The 21,267-nt window shown below is 42.9% G+C and overlaps 1 protein-coding gene across 1 annotated transcript in view; it reads left to right on the top strand.

The window, feature by feature from the left end:
- Positions 1-21,267, top strand: part of LOC120981463 (piRNA biogenesis protein EXD1-like) — a 144,417-nt gene that overhangs the window by 68,034 nt on the left and 55,116 nt on the right. Inside the window, exon 7 of the mRNA XM_040411002.1 lies at positions 2,897-2,983. Within this exon, the coding sequence (XP_040266936.1) occupies positions 2,897-2,983 (87 nt within the window). The remainder of the gene's footprint in view (positions 1-2,896; positions 2,984-21,267) is intronic.

The following is a 21,267-nucleotide window of genomic DNA, read 5'->3' as shown; positions in this document are numbered from 1 at the left end:
TGTCAGCCCGCACAAGAGTTTGCGCAGTTTCTGCAATCAAGATGGCCGCGACAGACTCTTTACGCACAAGTGGATGAGGTGAGTGGGGGTTTTTTTTGTGTTGTTTTTTCTTGTTTTGTTTTTCAACCGCAATTTCAGGAAAATTTTGATTCGTTATAATGAAGTGCAAGGAATTTCGGCCTCACAGCAAATCAAATTTTTCCTGAAATTCGGATCGAAGTCAGTTAGTTTGGCTTAGATTCGCTCAGCACTAGTGACCTCACACAGACGGGATGGATCAGAATACCGAAGTGAGGCTGAGATTTACTACAGGAACCTATGGTCTGATTGCCTGAGCTGCCGCTGCTAATGAACACACACTGTGGATCTATACTGCTGATCTCCATAGCTCTATTTCTGCTGACGTTACAGATATATCTGGCACTCTCTTTTTAATTATATTTTTATTTCTTGACTCATTAGCTAGGCAGCAAGTGTAAAGCTCCTGATACAGTATGGCTGTGGTTGTCTGTATTCACCAGAACTTTTTGCAGTCTGTCAGCCTAATGTTCAGCTAAGGCTACTTTCACACTTGCGGCAGAGTGATCCGGCAAGCAGATCCGGCAAAACGTATGCCTACTGATGGCAGTCCTGATCAGTCTTAAAAATGCTTGATCAGTCAGAAAAATGCATTGAAATGCCGAATCTGTCTTTCCGGTGTCATCCGGCAAAACGGACCCAGCATTTATTTATTTCATGCCGGATCCGGCACTAATAAATTCCTATGGAAAAAAAATGCTGGTTCCAGCATTCAGGCATGTAACATCTTCAGTTTTTTTGGATGGAGATAAAACCGTAGCATGCTGTGGTTTTATCTTTTGCCTGATCAGTCAAAACGACTGAACTGAAGACATCTGATGCATCCTAAATGGAATACTCTCCATTCAGAATGCATGGGGACAGTGATGGTCAGTTCGCAGTGTTCACCAGCGAACACATGCGGGCTGCCATCTTTAGTAAGGTAGACTCACCCGTCCGGCGATGCACAGGTAAGCCCTTACCTGTGCCTGTGCTGGGAGCCGGTCTGAAATCAAATGCAGTCACTGGGAGCAGGCAGTTCTGAGAACAGCCGCCGGGGGCCTTCATCGGGCTGTTCTCGGAACTGCCTGCTCCCGGTGACTACATTTGATTTCAGACCGGCTCCCGGCACAGGTAAGGGCTTACCTGTGCATCGCCGGACGGGTGAGTGTACCTTACTAAAGATGGCAGCCTGCATGTGTTCGCTGGTGTTTTTTGAGCATTCAATTTAATGAAAACAACGAATAAACTGAAACAGGCTGTTTTTCAGCTGATCAAAAGTTTAGGACCACATGCCTTTAAAAGGCCAAATCTGCGCAAAGATGTGGATTCATTGTCATTTTCTGTCAGGTAGTCACACGTTGTGATGGCAAAGGCAAAAAAACTCTCCCTTTTTGAACGTGGTCGGGTTGTTGAACTGCATAAGCAGGGTCTCTCACAGCGCGCCATCGCTGCTGAGGTGAGACGCTGTAAGACAGTCATTTGGAATTTCTTAAATTCTTAAATGATCCTGAGGATTATGGAACAAAAAAGTCAAGTGGAAGACCCAAAAAAAATTCATCAGCACTGAGCTGGAGGATCCAATTGGCTGTCCGTCAAGACACTGAACGATCCTCGACCCAAATTAAGGCCCTTACTGGTGCTGACTGCAGCCCCATAACCATCAGACGGCATCTGAGACTGAAGGGCTTCAAAAACAAAAAAGTCTTCAAAGACCTCGTCTCCTTGAAAGCCACAGAACTGCTCATTTGGACTTTACAAGAGAGGACCAAACGGGACATTCAAAGGTGGAAGAAAGTTTTATTCTCTGATGAGAAAAAATGGAACCTTGATGGTCCTGATGGTTTCCAACGTTACTGGCATGACAAGCAGATCCCACATGAGATGTTTTTTACGCGCCACAGTGGAGGGGGCGCCATAATGGTCTGGGATGCTTTTTCCTTCAGTGGAACAATGGAGCTTCAGGAAGTGCAGGGGCGTCAAACGGCCGCTGGCTATGTCCAGATGTTGCAGAGAGCATTCCTCATGGCTGAGGGCCCTCGTCTGTGTGGTAACAACTGGGTTTTTCAACAGGACAACGCTACAGTACACAATGCCCGCAGGACAAGGGACTTCTTCCAGGAGAATAACATCACTCTTTTGGCCCATCCTGCGTGTTTTCCTGATCTAAATCCAATTGAGAACCTTTGGGGATGGATGGCAAGGGAAACAAAAATGGACAACAGTTGTACCCAAAATGGACAACAGTTCCAGACAGTAGATGGCCTTCGTGCGGCCGTCTTCACCACTTGGAGAAATGTTCCCACTCACCTCATGGAAACGCTTGCATCAAGCATGCTGAAACTAATTTTTAAAGTGATAAACAATAACGGCGGAGCTACTCATTACTGAGTTCATGTTTGGAAGTTGGATTTCTGTTTTGGGGGGGTTTATTTTTATTTTTTTTGGAGGTGTGGTCCTAAACTTTTGATCAGCTGAAAAACAGCCTGTTTCAGTTTCTTCGTTGTTTTCATTAAATTGAATGCTCAAAAAATGTTTTGTCTCACTCCCATTTCTTCTTCTTGCACGTTGAAGCTCTACTTGGAACCTTGTTAAGATCCAGCCATGCTAAATATGATTTTTTGCCATTTTTCAAGTGGTCTTAAACTTTTGATCAGGACTGTATCTTCCCATGGTTTGACATTTACATAAAAGTAACTCCTCCCATTCCACCTAAAATAACGTACAACTGGCACCACTAGAAAAGCAAAGTGGTTTCTACTTTCTTAAACTATACAGAACTGTGGCTGTTGATGAAAATCAAATGAGTTGTATTGATTTAAAGTTTACTTTTTGTCAGATTAGGCATCTCCAGAATCAAAAAGTACTGGGTTTAGCGACTGTTGCTCTGAATGTGTCTCGACATGGAAAGCTTTGCTGGCTACAGGTAAGAAGAGATTGTTTTCCTTCTATATTGTGGTTCCAGATTATTTAGTGTACTGGTATGCACGGATGAGAGGGAGTGAGGAACTGGGAATGTGGACAGGAGCCTATAGAAATAAGGACAATCCCATCTAGTACGACCAATGTTCCTGCACTGTTAAAGGCAGACAAAACTGCCCTACAAGCAAGAAGCCAATGTTTAACGTCATGCCTGCATTCCCTTAGGTGTCCATTTTCTGACTATTAGTAATCTGTCTGTAGTAATCTCACTGAGCGCAGTGGACGGATCTCCCGTCATCTCTGCATATCAACTGATATTGCAAATAAAAATCCTTCTTCTGGATCCCAACTAAACACAGATGTTATCTCAAAGACATCACTCCAGTATATCTAAGATCAGCTCCTATTAGCTCACATCTGTTACATTTGACCACTTCACATAAACTATTAGGTGCATAATACAGTATAACCTATGTATTACCCTGTGTGACACTGGTGTAAGATACCTCAGTACATTATATTATTATTTTCCAAAAATCCCTCTCCTTTTTACCTATTACTTTTATCCATTTGTTTTATCCATCCTTTTGTTTGGATCGACCACCAGAGGACACAGGCAGCTCTGTAATAAGTAGCACCAAGCACCACACTACACTACACCCCCCCCCCCCCCGTCACTTATTAACCCCTTATTCACCCCTGATCACCCCATATAGTCTCCCTGATCACCCCCCTGTCATTGATCACCCCCCTGTAAGGCTCCATTCAGACGTCCGTATGATTTTTACGGATCCACTGATACATGGAACGGATCCGCAAAACACATACGGACGTCTGAATGGAGCCTTACAGGGGGGTGATCAATGACGGGGGTGATCAATGACGGGGGTGATCACCCCATATAGACTCCCTGATCACCCCCCTGTCATTGATCACCCCCCTGTAAGACTGCATTCAGATGTCCGTATGTTTTTTACGGATCCACGGATACATGGATTGGATCCGCAAAACACATACAGACGTCTGAATGGAGCCTTACAGGGGGGTGATCACCCCAAATAGACTCCCTGATCACCCCCTGTCATTGATCACCCCCTTGTAAGGCTCCATTCAGACGTCCGTATGATTTTTACGGATCCACTGATACATGGATCGGATCCGCAAAACACATACGGATGTTTGAATGGAGCCTTACAGGGGGGTGATCAATGACAGGAGGTGATCACCCCATATAGACTCCCTGATCACCCCCCTGTCATTGATCACCCCCCTGTAAGGCTCCATTCAGACGTCCGTATGATTTTTACGCATCCACTGATACATGGAACGGATCCGCAAAACACATACGGACGTCTGAATGGAGCCTTACAGGGGGGTGATCAATGACGGGGGTGATCACCCCATATAGACTCCCTGATCACCCCCCTGTCATTGATCACCCCCCTGTAAGACTGCATTCAGATGTCTGTATGTTTTTTACGGATCCACGGATACATGGATTGGATCCGCAAAACACATACAGACGTCTGAATGGAGCCTTACAGGGGGGTGATCACCCCAAATAGACTCCCTGATCACCCCCTGTCATTGATCACCCCCTTGTAAGGCTCCATTCAGACGTCCGTATGATTTTTACGGATCCACTGATACATGGATCGGATCAGCAAAACACATACGGATGTTTGAATGGAGCCTTACAGGGGGGTGATCAATGACAGGAGGTGATCACCCCATATAGACTCCCTGATCACCCCCCTGTCATTGATCACCCCCCTGTCATTGATCACCCCCCTGTAAGGCTGCATTCAGATGTCCGTATGTTTTTTACGGATCCACGGATACATGGATCGGATCCGCAAAACACATACAGACGTCTGAATGGAGCCTTACAGGGGGGTGATCACCCCATATAGACTCCCTGATCACCCCCCTGTCATTGATCACCCCCCTGTAAGGCTGCATTCAGATGTCCGTATGTTTTTTTTTTTTACGGATCCACGGATACATGGATCGGATCCTCAAAACACATACGGACATCTGAATGGAGCCTTATAGGGGGGTGATCAATGACAGGGGGGTTATCACCCCATATAGACTCCCTGATCACCCCCCTGTCATTGATCACCCCCCTGTCATTGATCACCCCCTTGTAAGGCTCCATTCAGACATCCGTATGATTTTTACGGATCCACTGATACATGGATCGGATCCGCAAAACACATACGGACGTCTGATTGGAGCCTTACAGGGGGGTGATCAATGACAGGGGGGTGATCACCCCATATAGACTCCCTGATCACCCCCCTGTCATTGATCACCCCCCTGTCATTGATCACCCCCCTGTAAGGCTAAATTCAGATGTCTGTATGTTTTTTACGGTTCCACGGATACATTGATCGGATCTGCAAAACACATACGGACATCTGAATGGAGCCTGACAGGGGGGTGATCAATGACAGGGGGGTGATCACCCCAAATAGACTCCCTGATCACCCCCCTGTCATTGATCCCCCCCCTGTAAGGCTGCATTCAGATGTCCGTATGTTTTTTACGGATCCACCGATACATGGATCGGATCCGCAAAACACATATGGACATCTGAATGGAGCCTTATAGGGGGGTGATCAATGACAGGGGGGTGATCACCCCATATAGACTCCCTGATCACCCTCCTGTCATTGATCACCCCCCTGTAAGGCTCCATTCAGACATTGTTTTGGCCCAAGTTAGCGGAAATTGATTTATTTTTTTCTTACAAAGTCTCATATTCTACTAACTTGTGTCAAAAAATAAAATCTCACATGAACTCACCATACCCCTCAGGGAATCCAAATGCGTAAAAATTTTTTGACATTTATATTCCAGACTTCTTCTCACGCTTTAGGGCCCCTAGAATGCCAGGGCAGTATAAATACCCCACATGTGACCCCATTTCGGAAAGAAGACACCCCAAGGTATTCACTGAGGGGCATATTGAGTCCATGAAAGATTGAAATTTTTGTCCCAAGTTAGCGGAAAGGGAGACTTTGTAAGAAAAAAAAAATATATATAAACTTCCGCTAACTTGTGCCCAAAAAAAAAAAATTCTATGAACTCGCCATGCCCCTCATTGAATACCTTGGGGTGTCTTCTTTCCAAAATGGGGTCACGTGGGGTATTTATACTGCCCTGGCATTTTAGAGGCCCTAAAGCGTGAGAAGAAGTCTGGGATCCAAATGTCTAAAAAATGCCCTCATAAAAGGAATGTGGGCCCCTTTGCGCATCTAGGCTGCAAAAAAGTGTCCCACATCTGGTATCGCCGTACTCAGGAGAAGTTGGGCAATGTGTTTTGGGGTGTCATTTTACATATACCCATGCTGGGTGAGATAAATATCTTGGTCAAATGCCAACTTTGTATAAAAAATGGGAAAAGTTGTCTTTTGCCAAGATATTTATCTCACCCAGCATGGGTATATGTAAAAAGACACCCCAAAACACATTGCCCAACTTCTCCTGAATACGGCGATACCACATGTGTGACACTTTTTTGCAGCCAAGGTGGGCAAAGGGGCCCACATTCCACAGAGCACCTTTCGGATTTCACAGGACATTTTTTACACATTTTGATTTCAAACTACTTACCACACATTAGGGCCCCTAGAATGCCAGGGCAGTATAACTACCCCACAAGTGACCCCATTTTGGAAAGAAGACACCCCAAGGTATTCGCTGATGGGCATAGTGAGTTCATAGAAGTTTTTATTTTTTGTCACAAGTTAGTGGAATATGAGACTTTGTAAAAAAAAAAAACTTGTGACAAAAAATAAAAAGTTCTATGAACTCACTATGCCCATCAGCGAATACCTTAGGGTGTCTACTTTCCGAAATGGGGTCAATTGTGGGGTGTTTGTACTCTCTGGCCATTGTAGAACCTCAGGAAACATGACAGGTGCTCAGAAAGTCAGAGCTGCTTCAAAAAGCGGAAATTCACATTTTTGTACCATAGTTTGTAAACGCTATAACTTTTACCCAAACCATTTTTTTTTTTTTACCCAAACATTTTTTTTTTATCAAAGACATGTAGAACAATAAATTTAGTGAAAAATGTATATATGGATCTCGTTTTTTTTGCAAAATTTTACAACTGAAAGTGAAAAATTTCATTTTTTTGCAAAAAAAATCGTTAAATTTCGATTAATAACAAAAAAAGTAAAAATGTCAGCAGCAATGAAATACCACCAAATGAAAGCTCTATTAGTGAGAAGAAAAGGAGGTAAAATTCATTTGGGTGGTAAGTTGCATGACCGAGCAATAAACGGTGAAAGTAGGGTAGGTCAGAAGTGTAAAAAGTGGCCTGGTCATTAAGGGTGTTTAAGCTAGGGGGGCTGAAGTGGTTAACACCATTCTCATCCAGGGGTCTGTGTCTGGAACTTTCCCCACTTCCTCCAAATTTAATTTCCCCAAAAATGCAGTGCATTCAAATGACCCTTTTCCTTATATCTCTCCATAAGCGAAAAATCGGTGGGCTTGACCCGTAAGGAATACGCCAGTTTTTTTTTTTCTTTTGAGGACAAGTTGTGTTTTTATTCTAATCATTTAATTTACCTTATCTTGTACTTGTACTAGACTATGGGAGAAAAAATGAGCAGTGATATTGAAAAAAAAACAAAAAAACACCACACTCCGCTTATTATTATTATTATTATTATATTTTTTACAACAAACACTATACGCTAAAAATGACACAACAACCTTATTCTGCTGGTCATTACAATTACGGTGATACAACATTTATGTGCTATTTAGGTTTTGCTATTTAGTAAATAAATATTAATAAAAATAAAATTATAATAATCTTGGTATTTTCTGCCTGCCATAACATTTTTATAAATGCATCTACAGAGCTATGTTAGGGTTTGTTTTTTTACAGGCCAAGCTGCAGTTTTATTGGGTACAACTTTTTAATCACTTAGCAGGAAAAGTTAAGATTGGATAGGCACCCGGACATCTGGAGTGATGAAGCAAAAGATAGGGTTTTATTCACAAGAATAATTAAAATAAATCACAGCAATAAAAACTATTAAAATATAAAAAATAAAAATAGATAAATATTGCAATAATTACACTCAATGGTATATGTTGAGATGGAATACAATACAGTTGTGCAGATAATCCATGCAATAGGTAAACTCTGAAGGTATCTTACTGAGGAAGAAGTCAGATAATTCACAAGACTTCGAAACGCATCTGGGAGGAACTTTGGCTTTGGGATATCTATACTTAGTATGCGCTGGAGAAAAAGATACGAAAACAACATTTAATCAGCTGATTCGTCATCTAAAATTTAAAATCCCCGCTTAGCCGTCAAGCAGGGGAAAAAAAGGACTCTCAGTTGGTCGACTCTCACCACGTGATTAATTGAAGGAGGAGTCGACAACACGAGGGACGCCGAATGTGGATCGAAAAATTGTTCACACTGAACTAGAGGTGATACTCAATAAGAAAGGCTGGAAACGGGGACAAGCGAAAAGACCCACACTGATGTTTAGTGTGGTCACGCTTTATACATAAATACCCCGCAGAGAACCAACTGAACAGTGAGTACCTCTGAAATTAAATCGTGTGATAACGAATATACACAAATCGAATATACGCATACTGCTACACTGACTCGATTATCTAAAGTCTACATATTGAGAATTTGAGAAAGAAAGCTAGTGTTTTATCGATTCGGGAAAAAAACACAAGGAGAATTGTTCTATGATATGAATTATTATGAATATGAATTATTAATCCCGATAGTTTATGGAGTACTTAGTGGACTAAAGTGCTATATGAACTGTTTGCTTTACCCCATTATATTGAACATCCATTGGATCAAAGTGCAATGATGGATTAAGATACCTTCAATCAGAGTTTACCTATTGTATGGATTATCTGCACAACTATATTGAATTCCATCTCAACATATACCATTGAGTGTAATTATTTCAGGTAAGACGTGCGTTCCACAGTGGGGTTCCGGTCAGGTGACCGGAAATAAAAGGTTGATGTCTCAGTTCGGCAGTTCTCGGAGCGCATTGAGGTCGGCGGACCTCTCTAAAACTCTGGGCCACCAGTTTTTTCTCCTCCTCAGCGTTTCCAAGCCGACTCGGCAGAAGGGGATCAGAAGGGTGAGAGACAGACCACTTCGGTTTCAGGCACAGCGCTCCCAGGGAACATGTGGAACTCTCAGAGGAGAGGTGCTGTTCCCTGCGACATATTTACTATTATCCTCTATGCCTCCAGGATGGAAGAGGATAAGAGACCAGAGGAAGCAGAAACTGAAAAACAGACGCCGGTATAGAAGATGCTTCTAAAGGGGTAAGACACAGGATTTTAATGAGGATACTAATGTATGTCTTTCGTATCTATCATTTGGTTTTTTAGATGGCACCTAAAAAATATGTATCAAAAAAGAAATATAAGGAATGTGCATTGTGTAAATGCCCCCTGTCTACTTCATATACCAAAAAATTATGCCAGGATTGTATTGAGAAGACCCTGGCGGAAGAATCGCCAAATTTCATGAAGGACATTAGAGAGCTAATTAAAACGGAAGTTAAGGAATCCCTTAAAACATCTAAAAAGTCTAAAAGATCAGTAGAAAAGACGGATTCAGACGTAGAGTCTACACTGCGTGCAGAATTATTAGGCAAATGAGTATTTTGACCACATCATCCTCTCTATGCATGTTGTCTTACTCCAAGCTGTATAGGCTCGAAAGCCTACTACCAATTAAGCATATTAGGTGATGTGCATCTCTGTAATGAGAAGGGGTGTGGTCTAATGACATCAACACCCTATATTAGGTGTGCATAATTATTAGGCAACTTCCTTTCCTTTGGCAAAATGGGTCAAAAGAAGGACTTGACAGGCTCAGAAAAGTCAAAAATAGTGAGATATCTTGCAGAGGGATGCAGCACTCTTAAAATTGCAAAGCTTCTGAAGCGTGATCATCGAACAATCAAGCGTTTCATTCAAAATAGTCAACAGGGTCGCAAGAAGCGTGTGGAAATACCACGGCGTAAATTAACTGCCCATGAACTGAGAAAAGTCAAGCGTGCAGCTGCCAAGATGCCACTTGCCACCAGTTTGGCCATATTTCAGAGCTGCAACATCACTGGAGTGCCCAAAAGCACAAGGTGTGCAATACTCAGAGACATGGCCAAGGTAAGAAAGGCTGAAAGACGACCACCACTGAACAAGACACACAAGCTGAAACGTCAAGACTGGGCCAAGAAATATCTCAAGACTGATTTTTCTAAGGTTTTATGGACTGATGAAATGAGAGTGAGTCTTGATGGGCCAGATGGATGGGCCCGTGGCTGGATTGGTAAAGGGCAGAAAGCTCCAGTCCGACTCAGACGCCAGCAAGGTGGAGGTGGAGTACTGGTTTGGGCTGGTATCATCAAAGATGAGCTTGTGGGGCCTTTTTGGGTTGAGGATGGAGTCAAGCTCAACTCCCAGTCCTACTGCCAGTTTCTGGAAGACACCTTCTTCAAGCAGTGGTACAGGAAGAAGTCTGCATCCTTCAAGAAAAACATGATTTTCATGCAGGACAATGCTCCATCACACGCGTCCAAGTACTCCACAGCGTGGCTGGCAAGAAAGGGTATAAAAGAAGAAAATCTAATGACATGGCCTCCTTGTTCACCTGATCTGAACCCCATTGAGAACCTGTGGTCCATCATCAAATGTGAGATTTACAAGGAGGGAAAACAGTACTCCTCTCTGAACAGTGTCTAGGAGGCAGTGGTTGCTGCTGCACGCAATGTTGATGGTGAACAGATCAAAACACTGACAGAATCCATGGATGGCAGGCTTTTGAGTGTCCTTGCAAAGAAAGGTGGCTATATTGGTCACTGATTTGTTTTTGTTTTGTTTTTGAATGTCAGAAATGTATATTTGTGAATGTTGAGATGTTATATTGGTTTCACTGGTAAAAATAGATAATTGAAATGGGTATATATTTGTTTTTTGTTAAGTTGCCTAATAATTATGCACAGTAATAGTCACCTGCACACACAGATATCCCCCTAAAATAGCTAAAACTAAAAACAAAACTACTTCCAAAAATATTCAGCTTTGATATTAATGAGTTTTTTGGGTTCATTGAGAACATGGTTGTTGTTCAATAATAAAATTAATCCTCAAAAATACAACTTGCCTAATAATTCTGCACTCCCTGTATAGGTATTAGTGGGGAGGATAGGGATGAGAGTTCGGAAGATTCATCCTTAGAGGAAGCGGAACAAGAGAAAAAATTTCTATTCCCGGTAACTGATACGGAAAAATTGCTTAAAACTATTAGGGCTACGCTAGAGATAGAGGACGTCAGAGAAGACAGGTCTATGGCAGACACAGTCTTTGAGGGATTGCGGGAAAAGAAAAGAAGATGTTTTCCCTTACATAAGAGCATATCGGCTTTAATTGAAAAGGAATGGAAGAAGCCGGACAAAAAAGCCTTTGTTAGTAAAAATTTTAAGATAAAGTACCCCTTTGAAGAGGAGGCTACTAGTTCATGGGATAAAGCACCTAAATTAGACGTGGCCATTTCTAAGGTTTCCAGGAGATCTTCTTTACCATTTGATGATATGTGATTTTTAAGGGACCCGCTAGACAAAAAGATAGACTCTTGACTCAAGAATACTTGGGAAACATCTACAGCTTCTTTTAGACCCAACATAGAAGCTACAGTTATGGCCAGGTCCTTAGCCTTGTGGCTGAAAAGACTAGAGGGACAGTTAAGGGATAAGTGTCCTAGGGATCAAATTTTAAATTCATTGCCAACTCTCCAGAAGGCGGCGGATTTCCTATCAGATGCTTCCGTTGAGGCGGTTCGGTTGGCAGCCAGATCTGCTTCAACTTCAAACTCTGCCCGTAGAGCCCTTTGGCTTAAGAACTGGAGGGGAGGCGACATGGCCTCTAAACAACGGTTGTGTAGTATCCCCTGTCAGGGGCAGTTTTTGTTTGGCCCAGAGCTGGATGCCCTCTTAGAAAAAGCAGCAGATAGAAAAAAGAGAATGCCTCAGGAATCCTCCTTCTCACAGTTTAGACCTTACAGACGTCCCTTTCAAAATACCTCCAGGTTTCAAGGAAAGAGACAACCGGGGGATAGAGATCAGATTCCCAGACCAAGGGGGTCAGGCGGTAGAGGCTTCATGTTTGGAAGTTCCTCCTCCTCCCAGAAGGACATGCTGTCGAAAAAATGACGCCAGACTACAGGTAGGAGGCAGACTAAAATTCTTTCCCTCCGCCTGGAGAGAAATTGCAGGAAAATGGGTGACTGGAATCGTAACAGAGGGTTTAAAACTGCAGTTCAGAGGACATTGTCCTCAAAGATTTGTGGTTACAAAAAAATCCAAAAAATTGTCAAAGGAGGTGGATCAGCTAATAGAGAAAAAAGTGTTAGTACCGGTAGCAAGGGCAGAACAGGGGGAGGGCTTCTACTCTACTCTGTTCTTAGTCAAAAAACCGGACTGCTCCTACCGAACAATTATAAATTTAAAACAACTAAACAAAAATCTGGTGATAAAAAGATTCAAGATGGAAACCATAAAGTCTGCAATTCATTTAGTTTTTCAGGGATGTTTCATGGCGGTGTTAGATTTGAAAGACGCATATCTACATATCCCGATGCATCCCCGCTTCCAGAAATTTCTGAGGGTAGCGATTGTAGAAAACAAGGGAACCAGACAGTTTCAGGCCATGCCCTTTGGCCTATCAACGGCTTTGAGAACCTTTACCAAGGTGATGGCGGAGGTGGCATCCTTTATTCGGAAGGAAGATATTCTGTTTCTACCCTATCTAGACGACTTCTTGATTATAGCAAAAACACGAGAAAAATTTCGGAATTCTGTTCAGACGGTAATTCAGATCCTAGAGCATCTGGGCTGGATAATCAACTTAAAGAAATCCAAGTTAGAGCCCAGCACAAGCCAGACATTCTTGGGATTACAGTTGGACTCTGTGCAACAAAGGACGCTTCTTCCATCAGAAAAGATAGCCAGAATCCAGAACGAGGCCCGGAGAGCTCAGGAGAATCCGAGTATGTCAGTCCGAAAGGCAATGTCCCTACTAGGATTAATGACTGCCTGCATCCCAGCAGTACGATGGGCACAGTTTCATTTGAGAGTATTACAGGGGGAAATATTGAATACAACAAGACGAAGGGAAATAACCTTGGACTCCCAGATGTATCTCAGCCAGAAAACCCTTAACTCCCTCAACTGGTGGTTGGAGGTCAAAAACTTAGACCAGGGTATCCCGTGGAATTACCCCGATCCAGTAGTGATTACAACAGACGCCAGCCCATGGGGGTGGGGCGCACATTTCCGGGGTCAGTTGAGGCAGGGATTCTGGTCCCCGTTACAGAAGCAGTTCTCTTCCAACAGGAAAGAATTGAGAGCAGTATTATTAGCCTTAAGGGCGGCCCTTCCAGAACTGCAGCACCAGCATGTCAGGATCATGTCGGACAACAGAACGGTGGTGTCATACCTAAACCGTCAGGGAGGTACCAAATCCCGATCTTTGATGAGGGAAACAGAGATGATATTCTCAGTGATAGAATGGGGTTTAACTCCCATATCCTCTCTGCATATAAAAGGGAAGGAGAATGTCCAGGCTGACTTTTTAAGCCGTCATCGTTTGAAACAGGGAGAATGGTCCCTGGACCCATCAGTGTTTGTGAAAATCGTGGATCTATGGGGGGTACCAGAAATAGATCTTTTTGCCACCAGGGAGAACAGACAGGTAGCAAGGTTTTGCTCCCTCAACCCTTACGAATCCCCATTTGGGGTGGATGCCTTCCTCCTAGAATGGAAATTTCTTCTGGGATATGCCTTTCCCCCTCTTCAACTCCTTCCCAGAGTCCTCAAAAAAATTAGGGAAGAAAAATCGGACATGATAGTGATCGCCCCCTTTTGGCCATGGTTCTCTCTTCTCAGGTCCATGTCGGTAGCAGAACCATGGGTTCTAACCGAGATTTCGAATCTCCTGAGGCAGGGCCCAGTAATGCACCCAGAGGTAGAATCCTTACATCTTACGGCATGGAGATTGAGAGGACACACTTAATTAAGGAGGGATTCTCAGAAGCACTAATTTCTACTATTCTTAGAAGCAGGAAAAAAGTGACTAACACTATTTATGCCAGAATATGGAAGAGATTCCTATCCTTTGCAGGTCTTGACACCAGTATTTGGCCAGAGAGGATTTCCACCAGACAGGTCTTAGAATTTTTACAGAGAGGGCTATCTTTAGGATTAGCAAAAAGTACCCTGAAGGTTCAGGTTTCGGCCCTCTCAGGTTTAAGCTGTAGGAGCCTGGCCATGGATCCCTGGATAGTCAGGTTCTTCAAGGCAGTGGATAGGGTTGCACCAGTCAAGGGACCCAGATTTCCCCCCTGGGACTTGAACTTGGTTTTAAAAGCTTTGACCACTAGTCCATTTGAGCCCATTGAAGATTGCTTGATTAAAAATCTCACGTTAAAGTTGGTTATGTTGATAGCCCTTATTTCAGCACGTAGAGTTAGCAAGCTTCAGGCCCTATCTATTAATCCCCCGTTTATGACCATACGCGAGGATAGGGTGATACTAAGACCAGATCCAAAGTTCATTCCTAAAGTACCTTCTAAAACTAACAGGTTGCAGGAGATAGTTCTCCCAGTCTTTTTTCCAGAGCCAAAATCTGAGGATGAAGAAAGATGGCACTTATTAGACGTAAGAAGGTGCCTGATCCAGTACCTAGGGAGATCCAAGGACTGGAGAAAATCCTCGTCCTTGTTAGTCTTGTACGCTGGGGCTAGAAAAGGTAATGCTGCCTCTAAAAGTACCATCGCCCGGTGCATTCGGGAGCTAATTTCTTTAGCCTACTCCTGTTCTGGTCTTTCTCCTCCACTATCTTTGAAGGCTCACTCTACTAGGGCGGTGTCTACCTCCTGGGCAGAAAGGTCTAGCGTTTCTATTGACCAAATCTGCAGGGCGGCCACGTGGGCTTCTCCCTCTACCTTCTATAAGCACTATAGACTTCAACTTGACTCCATCTCTGACCTACTTTTTGGTACTAAGGTATTAGATGTTGTCACCCACCCTTGAATTCTACGTAATCTCTCTTAGTGGTTCTGTCGTGGGGGAGGGGAAAAATGATGATTACACTTACCGGTAATCGGATTTTCCTGACCCCACGACAGCACCCGTCTAATTCCCTCCCTAAGGTGGTGGTTGGTGTTAAATTTCACATGGTGAGATGCAAAAAAAAAAAAAAAAGATATAGATATTGTATTAACCAAAAGGGGAGTCCCTCTCATACTCTGTAAACCCACTGAGGTGGGAGAGTGGCTCCACCTTTTTTATGCTACAGGTTTCCTGTCCATGGAGGCGGAGCCATCTCTCAGTGGTGCTGTCGTGGGGTCAGGAAAATCCGATTACCGGTAAGTGTAATCATAATTTTTTTATATTTTTTGTATTTTAATGGTTTGTATTGCTGTGATTTATTTTAATTATTCTTGTGAATAAAACCCTATCTTTTGCTGCATCACTCCAGATGTCCGAGTGCCTATCCAATCTTAACTTTTCTGCTATTTAATTTTGGTGACTGTGAGGGCTGTAAGTCACGATACAAGCACCGGTACCATCCACTTGGAGGTAGAGCCACCTTAAGGCCCCTTTCACACGGGCGAGGATTCCGCGCGGATGCGATGCGTGAGGTGAACGCATTACACCCGCACTGAATACCGACCCATTCATTTCTATGGGGCTGTTTAGATGAGCGGTGATTTTCACGCATCACTTATGCGTTGCGTGAAAATCGCAGCATGCTCTATATTCTGCGTTTTTCACGCAACGCAGGCCCCATAGAAGTGAATGGGGTTGCGTGAAAATCGCAAGCATCCGCAATTAAGTGCGGATGCGGTGCGATTTTCACGCACGGTTGCTAGGAGACTATCGGGATGGAGACCCGATCATTATTATTTTCCCTTATAACATGGTTATAAGGGAAAATAATAGCATTCTGAATTCAGAATGCAAAGTAAAATAGGGCTGGAGGGGTTAAAAAAATAATAATAATAATTTAACTCACCTTAATCCACTTGATCGCGTAGCCCGGCATCTCCTTGTGTCTCCTTTGTTGAATAGGACCTGTGGTGAGCATTAAATACAGTTACAGGACCTTTGATGACTTCACTCCGGTCATCACATGGTACGTCACATGATCTTTTACCATGGTGATGGATCATGTGATGACCGGAGTGACGTCATCAAAGGTCCTGTAACTGTATTTAATGCTCACCACAGGTCCTATTCAACAAAGGAGACAGAAGTAGATGCCGGGCCGCGATCAAGTGGACTAAGGTGAGTAAAATTTTTTTACTTTTTTTTTAACCCCTCCAGCGCTGTTTTACTTTGCATTCTGTATTCAGAATGCTATTATTTTCCCTTCTAACCATGTTATAAGGGAAAATAATACAATCTACAGAACACCGATCCCAAGCCCGAATTTCTGTGAAGAAGTTCGGGTTTGGGTACCAAACATGCGCGATTTTTCTCACGCGTGTGCAAAACGCATTCCAATGTTTTGCACTCGCGGGTGCGGGGAAAAATCGCGGGTGTTCCCGCAACGCACCCGCACATTTTCCCACAACGCCCGTGTGAAACCAGCCTTATACTCATTGATCTATTTTTAATAACTTATTTTGTTTTTTTGTGGGGGTCAAGATGACCAAAGCTTGGCATATTGCAAAGTTTTTTTCTTTTACGGCATTCACTGCGCAGAAAAAATAGTTTTTTCATTTTAATAGTTCAGACATGGTGATACCAATTATGTTTATTTTACCAATTATTTTGTTTAACACCTGAACACTGTCTGGCCAAGGGTACATTCACATGACAGTGAAATAAATTGGCAATAACCCTTTAGTGTAGGAGACGGTGTCATGGCGGGTCTGCGAGTCCCTCGTAATATGGCTGCGCAAAACAGGCAATTGTTCATACTGGAGTTACAGGTGGTTTGGCCTCAGTTTTCTTTCCTGTAGGCATATTGGGGAAAAAAGGGGTTTCATGATGGACCATGGGGTTAGTCAGGGCCTGGAATAGATCTTCACAGTGCTGGACTGGAGTCTGGACTTGTGACGTTGCTGGTCAGTCAGGTCACAGAACAAAGCAGGGACAAGGTATTTTGGTACCCAGGCAGACTAGGCAAATGGTGCCCCCTTTATAAAAATAATTAAAAACTACCTTACTTGCTAATAAATTAAAAACATTTTACAAAGTGCAGACACAGAGTAATTTATTTAATATGGTCACAGCTGATGTTTATCCGACTGCTGCAGAGCCTCATAATACACACCTCAGCAGCTTCAGTACCTCCTAATGCACACCTCAGCAGCTTCAGTACCTCCTAATACACACCTCAGCAGCTTCAGTACCTCCTAATACACACCTCAGCAGCTTCAGTACCTCATAATACACACCTCAGCAGCTTCAGTACCTCCTAATACACACGTCAGCAGCTTCAGTACCTCCTAATACACACCTCAGCAGCTTCAGTACCTCCTAATACACACCTCAGCAGCTTCAGTATATCCTAATACACACCTCAGCAGCTTCAGTACCTCCTAATACACACCTCAGCAGCTTCAGTACCTCCTAATACACACCTCAGCAGCTTCAGTACCTCCTAATACACACCTCAGCAGCTTCAGTATATCCTAATACACACCTCAGCAGCTTCAGTATATCCTAATACACACCTCAGCAGCTTCAGTACCTCCTAATACACACCTCAGCAGCTTCAGTACCTCCTAATACACACCTCAGCATAGAAACATAGAAACATAGAATGTGTCGGCAGATAAGAACCATTTGGCCCATCTAGTCTGCCCAATATACTGAATACTATGGATAGCCCCCGGCCCTTATCTTATATGAAGGATGGCCTTATGCCTATCCCATGCATGCTTAAACCCCTTCACTGTATTTGCAGCTACCACTTCTGCAGGAAGGCTATTCCATGCATCCACTACTCTCTCAGTAAAGTAATACTTCCTTATATTACTTTTAAACCTTTGCCCCTCTAATTTAAAACTGTGTCCTCTTGTGGTAGTTTTTCTTCTTTTAAATATGCTCTCTTCCTTTACCGACTTGATTCCCTTTATGTATTTAAAAGTTTCTATCATATCCCCTCTGTCTCTTCTTTCTTCCAAGCTATACATATTAAGGTCCTTTAACCTTTCCTGGTAAGTTTTATCCTGCAATCCATGTACTAGTTTAGTAGCTCTTCTCTGAACTCTCTCTAGAGTATCTATATCCTTCTGGAGATATGGCCTCCAGTACTGCGCACAATACTCCAAGTGAGGTCTCACCAGTGTTCTGTACAGCGGCATAAGCACTTCACTCTTTCTACTGCTTATACCTCTCCCTATACATCCAAGCATTCTGCTGGCATTTCGTGCTGCTCTATTACATTGTCTTCCCACCTTTAAGTCTTCTGAAATAATTACTCCTAAATCCCTTTCCTCAGATACTGAGGTCAGGACTGTGTCAAATATTCTATATTCTGCCCTTGGGTTTTTACGCCCCAGGTGCATTATCTCACACTTATCCACATTAAATTTCAGTTTCCAGAGTTCTGACCATTCTTCTAGTTTTCCTAAATCCTTTTCCATTTGGCTTTTCCCTCCAGGAACATCAACCCTGTTACATATATATCTTTGTGTCATCAGCAAAAAGACAAACCTTACCAGCGAGGCCTTTTGCAATATCACTTATGAAGATATTAAACAAAATCGGTCCCAGTACAGATCCCTGTGGAACCCCACTGGTAACATGACCTTGTTTTGAATGTTCTCCATTGACTACAACCCTCTGTTGTCTGTCACTCAGCCACTGCCTAATCCACTCAACAATATGGGAGTCCATGCTCAATGACTGCAGTTTATTGATGAGTCTTCTATGTGGGACAGTGTCAAAAGCCTTACTAAAATCTAGATATGCGATGTCTACTGCACCTCCACCGTCTATTATTTTATTCACCCAGTCAAAAAAATCTATAAGATTTGTTTGACATGATCTCCCTGAAGTAAACCCATGTTGTTTTTCATCTTGCAATCCATGGGATTTTAGATGTTCCACAATCCTATCCTTTAATAGGGTTTCCATTAATTTGCCTACTATTGATGTCAGACTCACTGGTCTATAGTTGCTCGATTCCTCCCTACTACCTTTCTTGTGAATGGGCACGACATTTGCCAATTTCCAATCTTCCGGGACGACTCCTGTTACTAATGATTGGTTAAATAAATCTGTTAACGGTTTTGCCAGCTCACCACTAAGCTCTTTTAATAATTTTGGGTGTATCTCATCAGGCCCCTGTGACTTATCTGTCTTCACCTTAGACAGCAAACTTAGAACATCTTCCTCTGTAAAGATACATGCATCAAACGATTTAATAGTCATTCTTTCTAGTGGAGGTCCTTCTCCTTTTTCTTTTGTAAAAACTGAACAGAAGTATTCATTAAGGCAGTCGGCTAGCCCTTTATTCTCTTCTACATACCTTCCGTCCTTTGTTTTTAATTTAGTTATTACTTGTTTTAATTTCCTTTTTTCATTTATATATCTGAAGAATGTCTTATCCCCTTTTTTCATAGACTGAGCTAGTTTTTCTTCTGCCTGCGCTTTAGAAGTTCTTATAACTTGCTTGGCCTCTCTCTGCCTAATCTTGTAGATTTCCTTATCTTCATTGCTCTGGGTTTTTTTATAATTACAAAATGCTAGCTTTTTATTTTTAATGATTTGGGCCACTTCTGCACACATTGGTCTCCTCCTTTTTTTGCTTTTACTGACAAGTCTAATGCAATTTTCTGTTGCCTTCAATAATGCACCTTTTAAGTAGTCCCATTTCTCCTGGACTCCATGTAATCCGTTCCAGTCTGATAAGGACTCATTTATGACTAATTTCATTTTTGAAAAGTCTGTTTTTCTAAAATCTAAAACTTTTGTTTTTGTGTGGTGGGACTCTTTCACAGTTCTTATATTAAACCTCAGCAGCTTCAGTGCTTCCTAATACACACCTCAGCAGCTTCAGTGCTTCCTAATACACACCTCAGCAGCTTCAGTGCTTCCTAATACACACCTCAGAAGCTTCAGTGCTTCCTAATACACACCTCAGCAGCTTCAGTATCTCCTAATACACACCTCAGCAGCTTCAGTATCTCCTAATACACACTTCAGTATCTCCTAATACACACCTCAGCAGCTTCTGAACCTCACAATACACACCTCAGCTGCTGCACAACCTCATAATACAGAGCTCAGCAGCTGCAAAACATGATAATCTGATGCTACAGGACACGCAAGGCTTTGATCACATCTGTGTTGGGTCGGCCATCGCAGATCTGGTCATAAATGCTGAACGTCACTAGCGCAGATGTGTACAAAGCCTAGTTCACACCTCAGATGCTGCAGAACATCATAATAGTGACAATAGAACTGCAAGTCTCCATCACCAGATTGGTATTATTGTAAATTAGGGGGCAACACATGGAGGGGTATAAGAGGAGAGAACTACAACTCCCAGCAAGTCCAGACTGTTTTATAGGGCCGTGATGACTAACCTCCGGCACTCCAGCTGTGACAAAACTATGACTCCCAAGATGTACACTTGCTTGGCTGTTCTCAGAACTCCATAGAAATGAATGGAGCATGCTGGGAGTCGTAGTTTCTGCACAGCTGGAGTACAGGAGGTTAGCCATCACTGTTATAGGGCATCATCCAACATTACTGGGTGAGAGTTTTTAACAGAGAGAACTACAACCCCAGTATGTCCAGACTGTTATTATGGGCATCAGTATACATTACAGGTAGAGGCGTATAAGAGGAGATAACTACAACTCTCAGTATTACCAGACTGTTTTTGTAAGGCATCAGTTGAAATTACATGGAGAGAGATATAATAAGGAGAACTAGAACTCCCAGTTTTCATAGGATATTATGAACTATCCCAGGAGACCAATAACCTCTCCTTCAGGCACAGTACAGAAGCCCTGGCCCCCTCATGTCGACATCCCACAGATCTTTCACCAGTTACCTTCACTGAATACATGATGATGACATTACTAAAGATCCCTCAGACTTCTCTGATCTGCTATAACTTAGCTTCCTGCACTGGTCGTATGGTGATGATGACATCACCAAAGCTCCTTCTTTACTTTCTTATATTCTCCTTTCACAGGTAGCTATAAAATTGTAATTGGGGGATGGACCTTTTCTGCAC

The sequence above is a fragment of the Bufo bufo genome, chromosome 11 (assembly GCF_905171765.1).
Source record: "Bufo bufo chromosome 11, aBufBuf1.1, whole genome shotgun sequence".
Lineage (NCBI taxonomy): Eukaryota > Metazoa > Chordata > Amphibia > Anura > Bufonidae > Bufo > Bufo bufo.
This window is presented reverse-complemented; position numbering and strand designations above follow the sequence as displayed.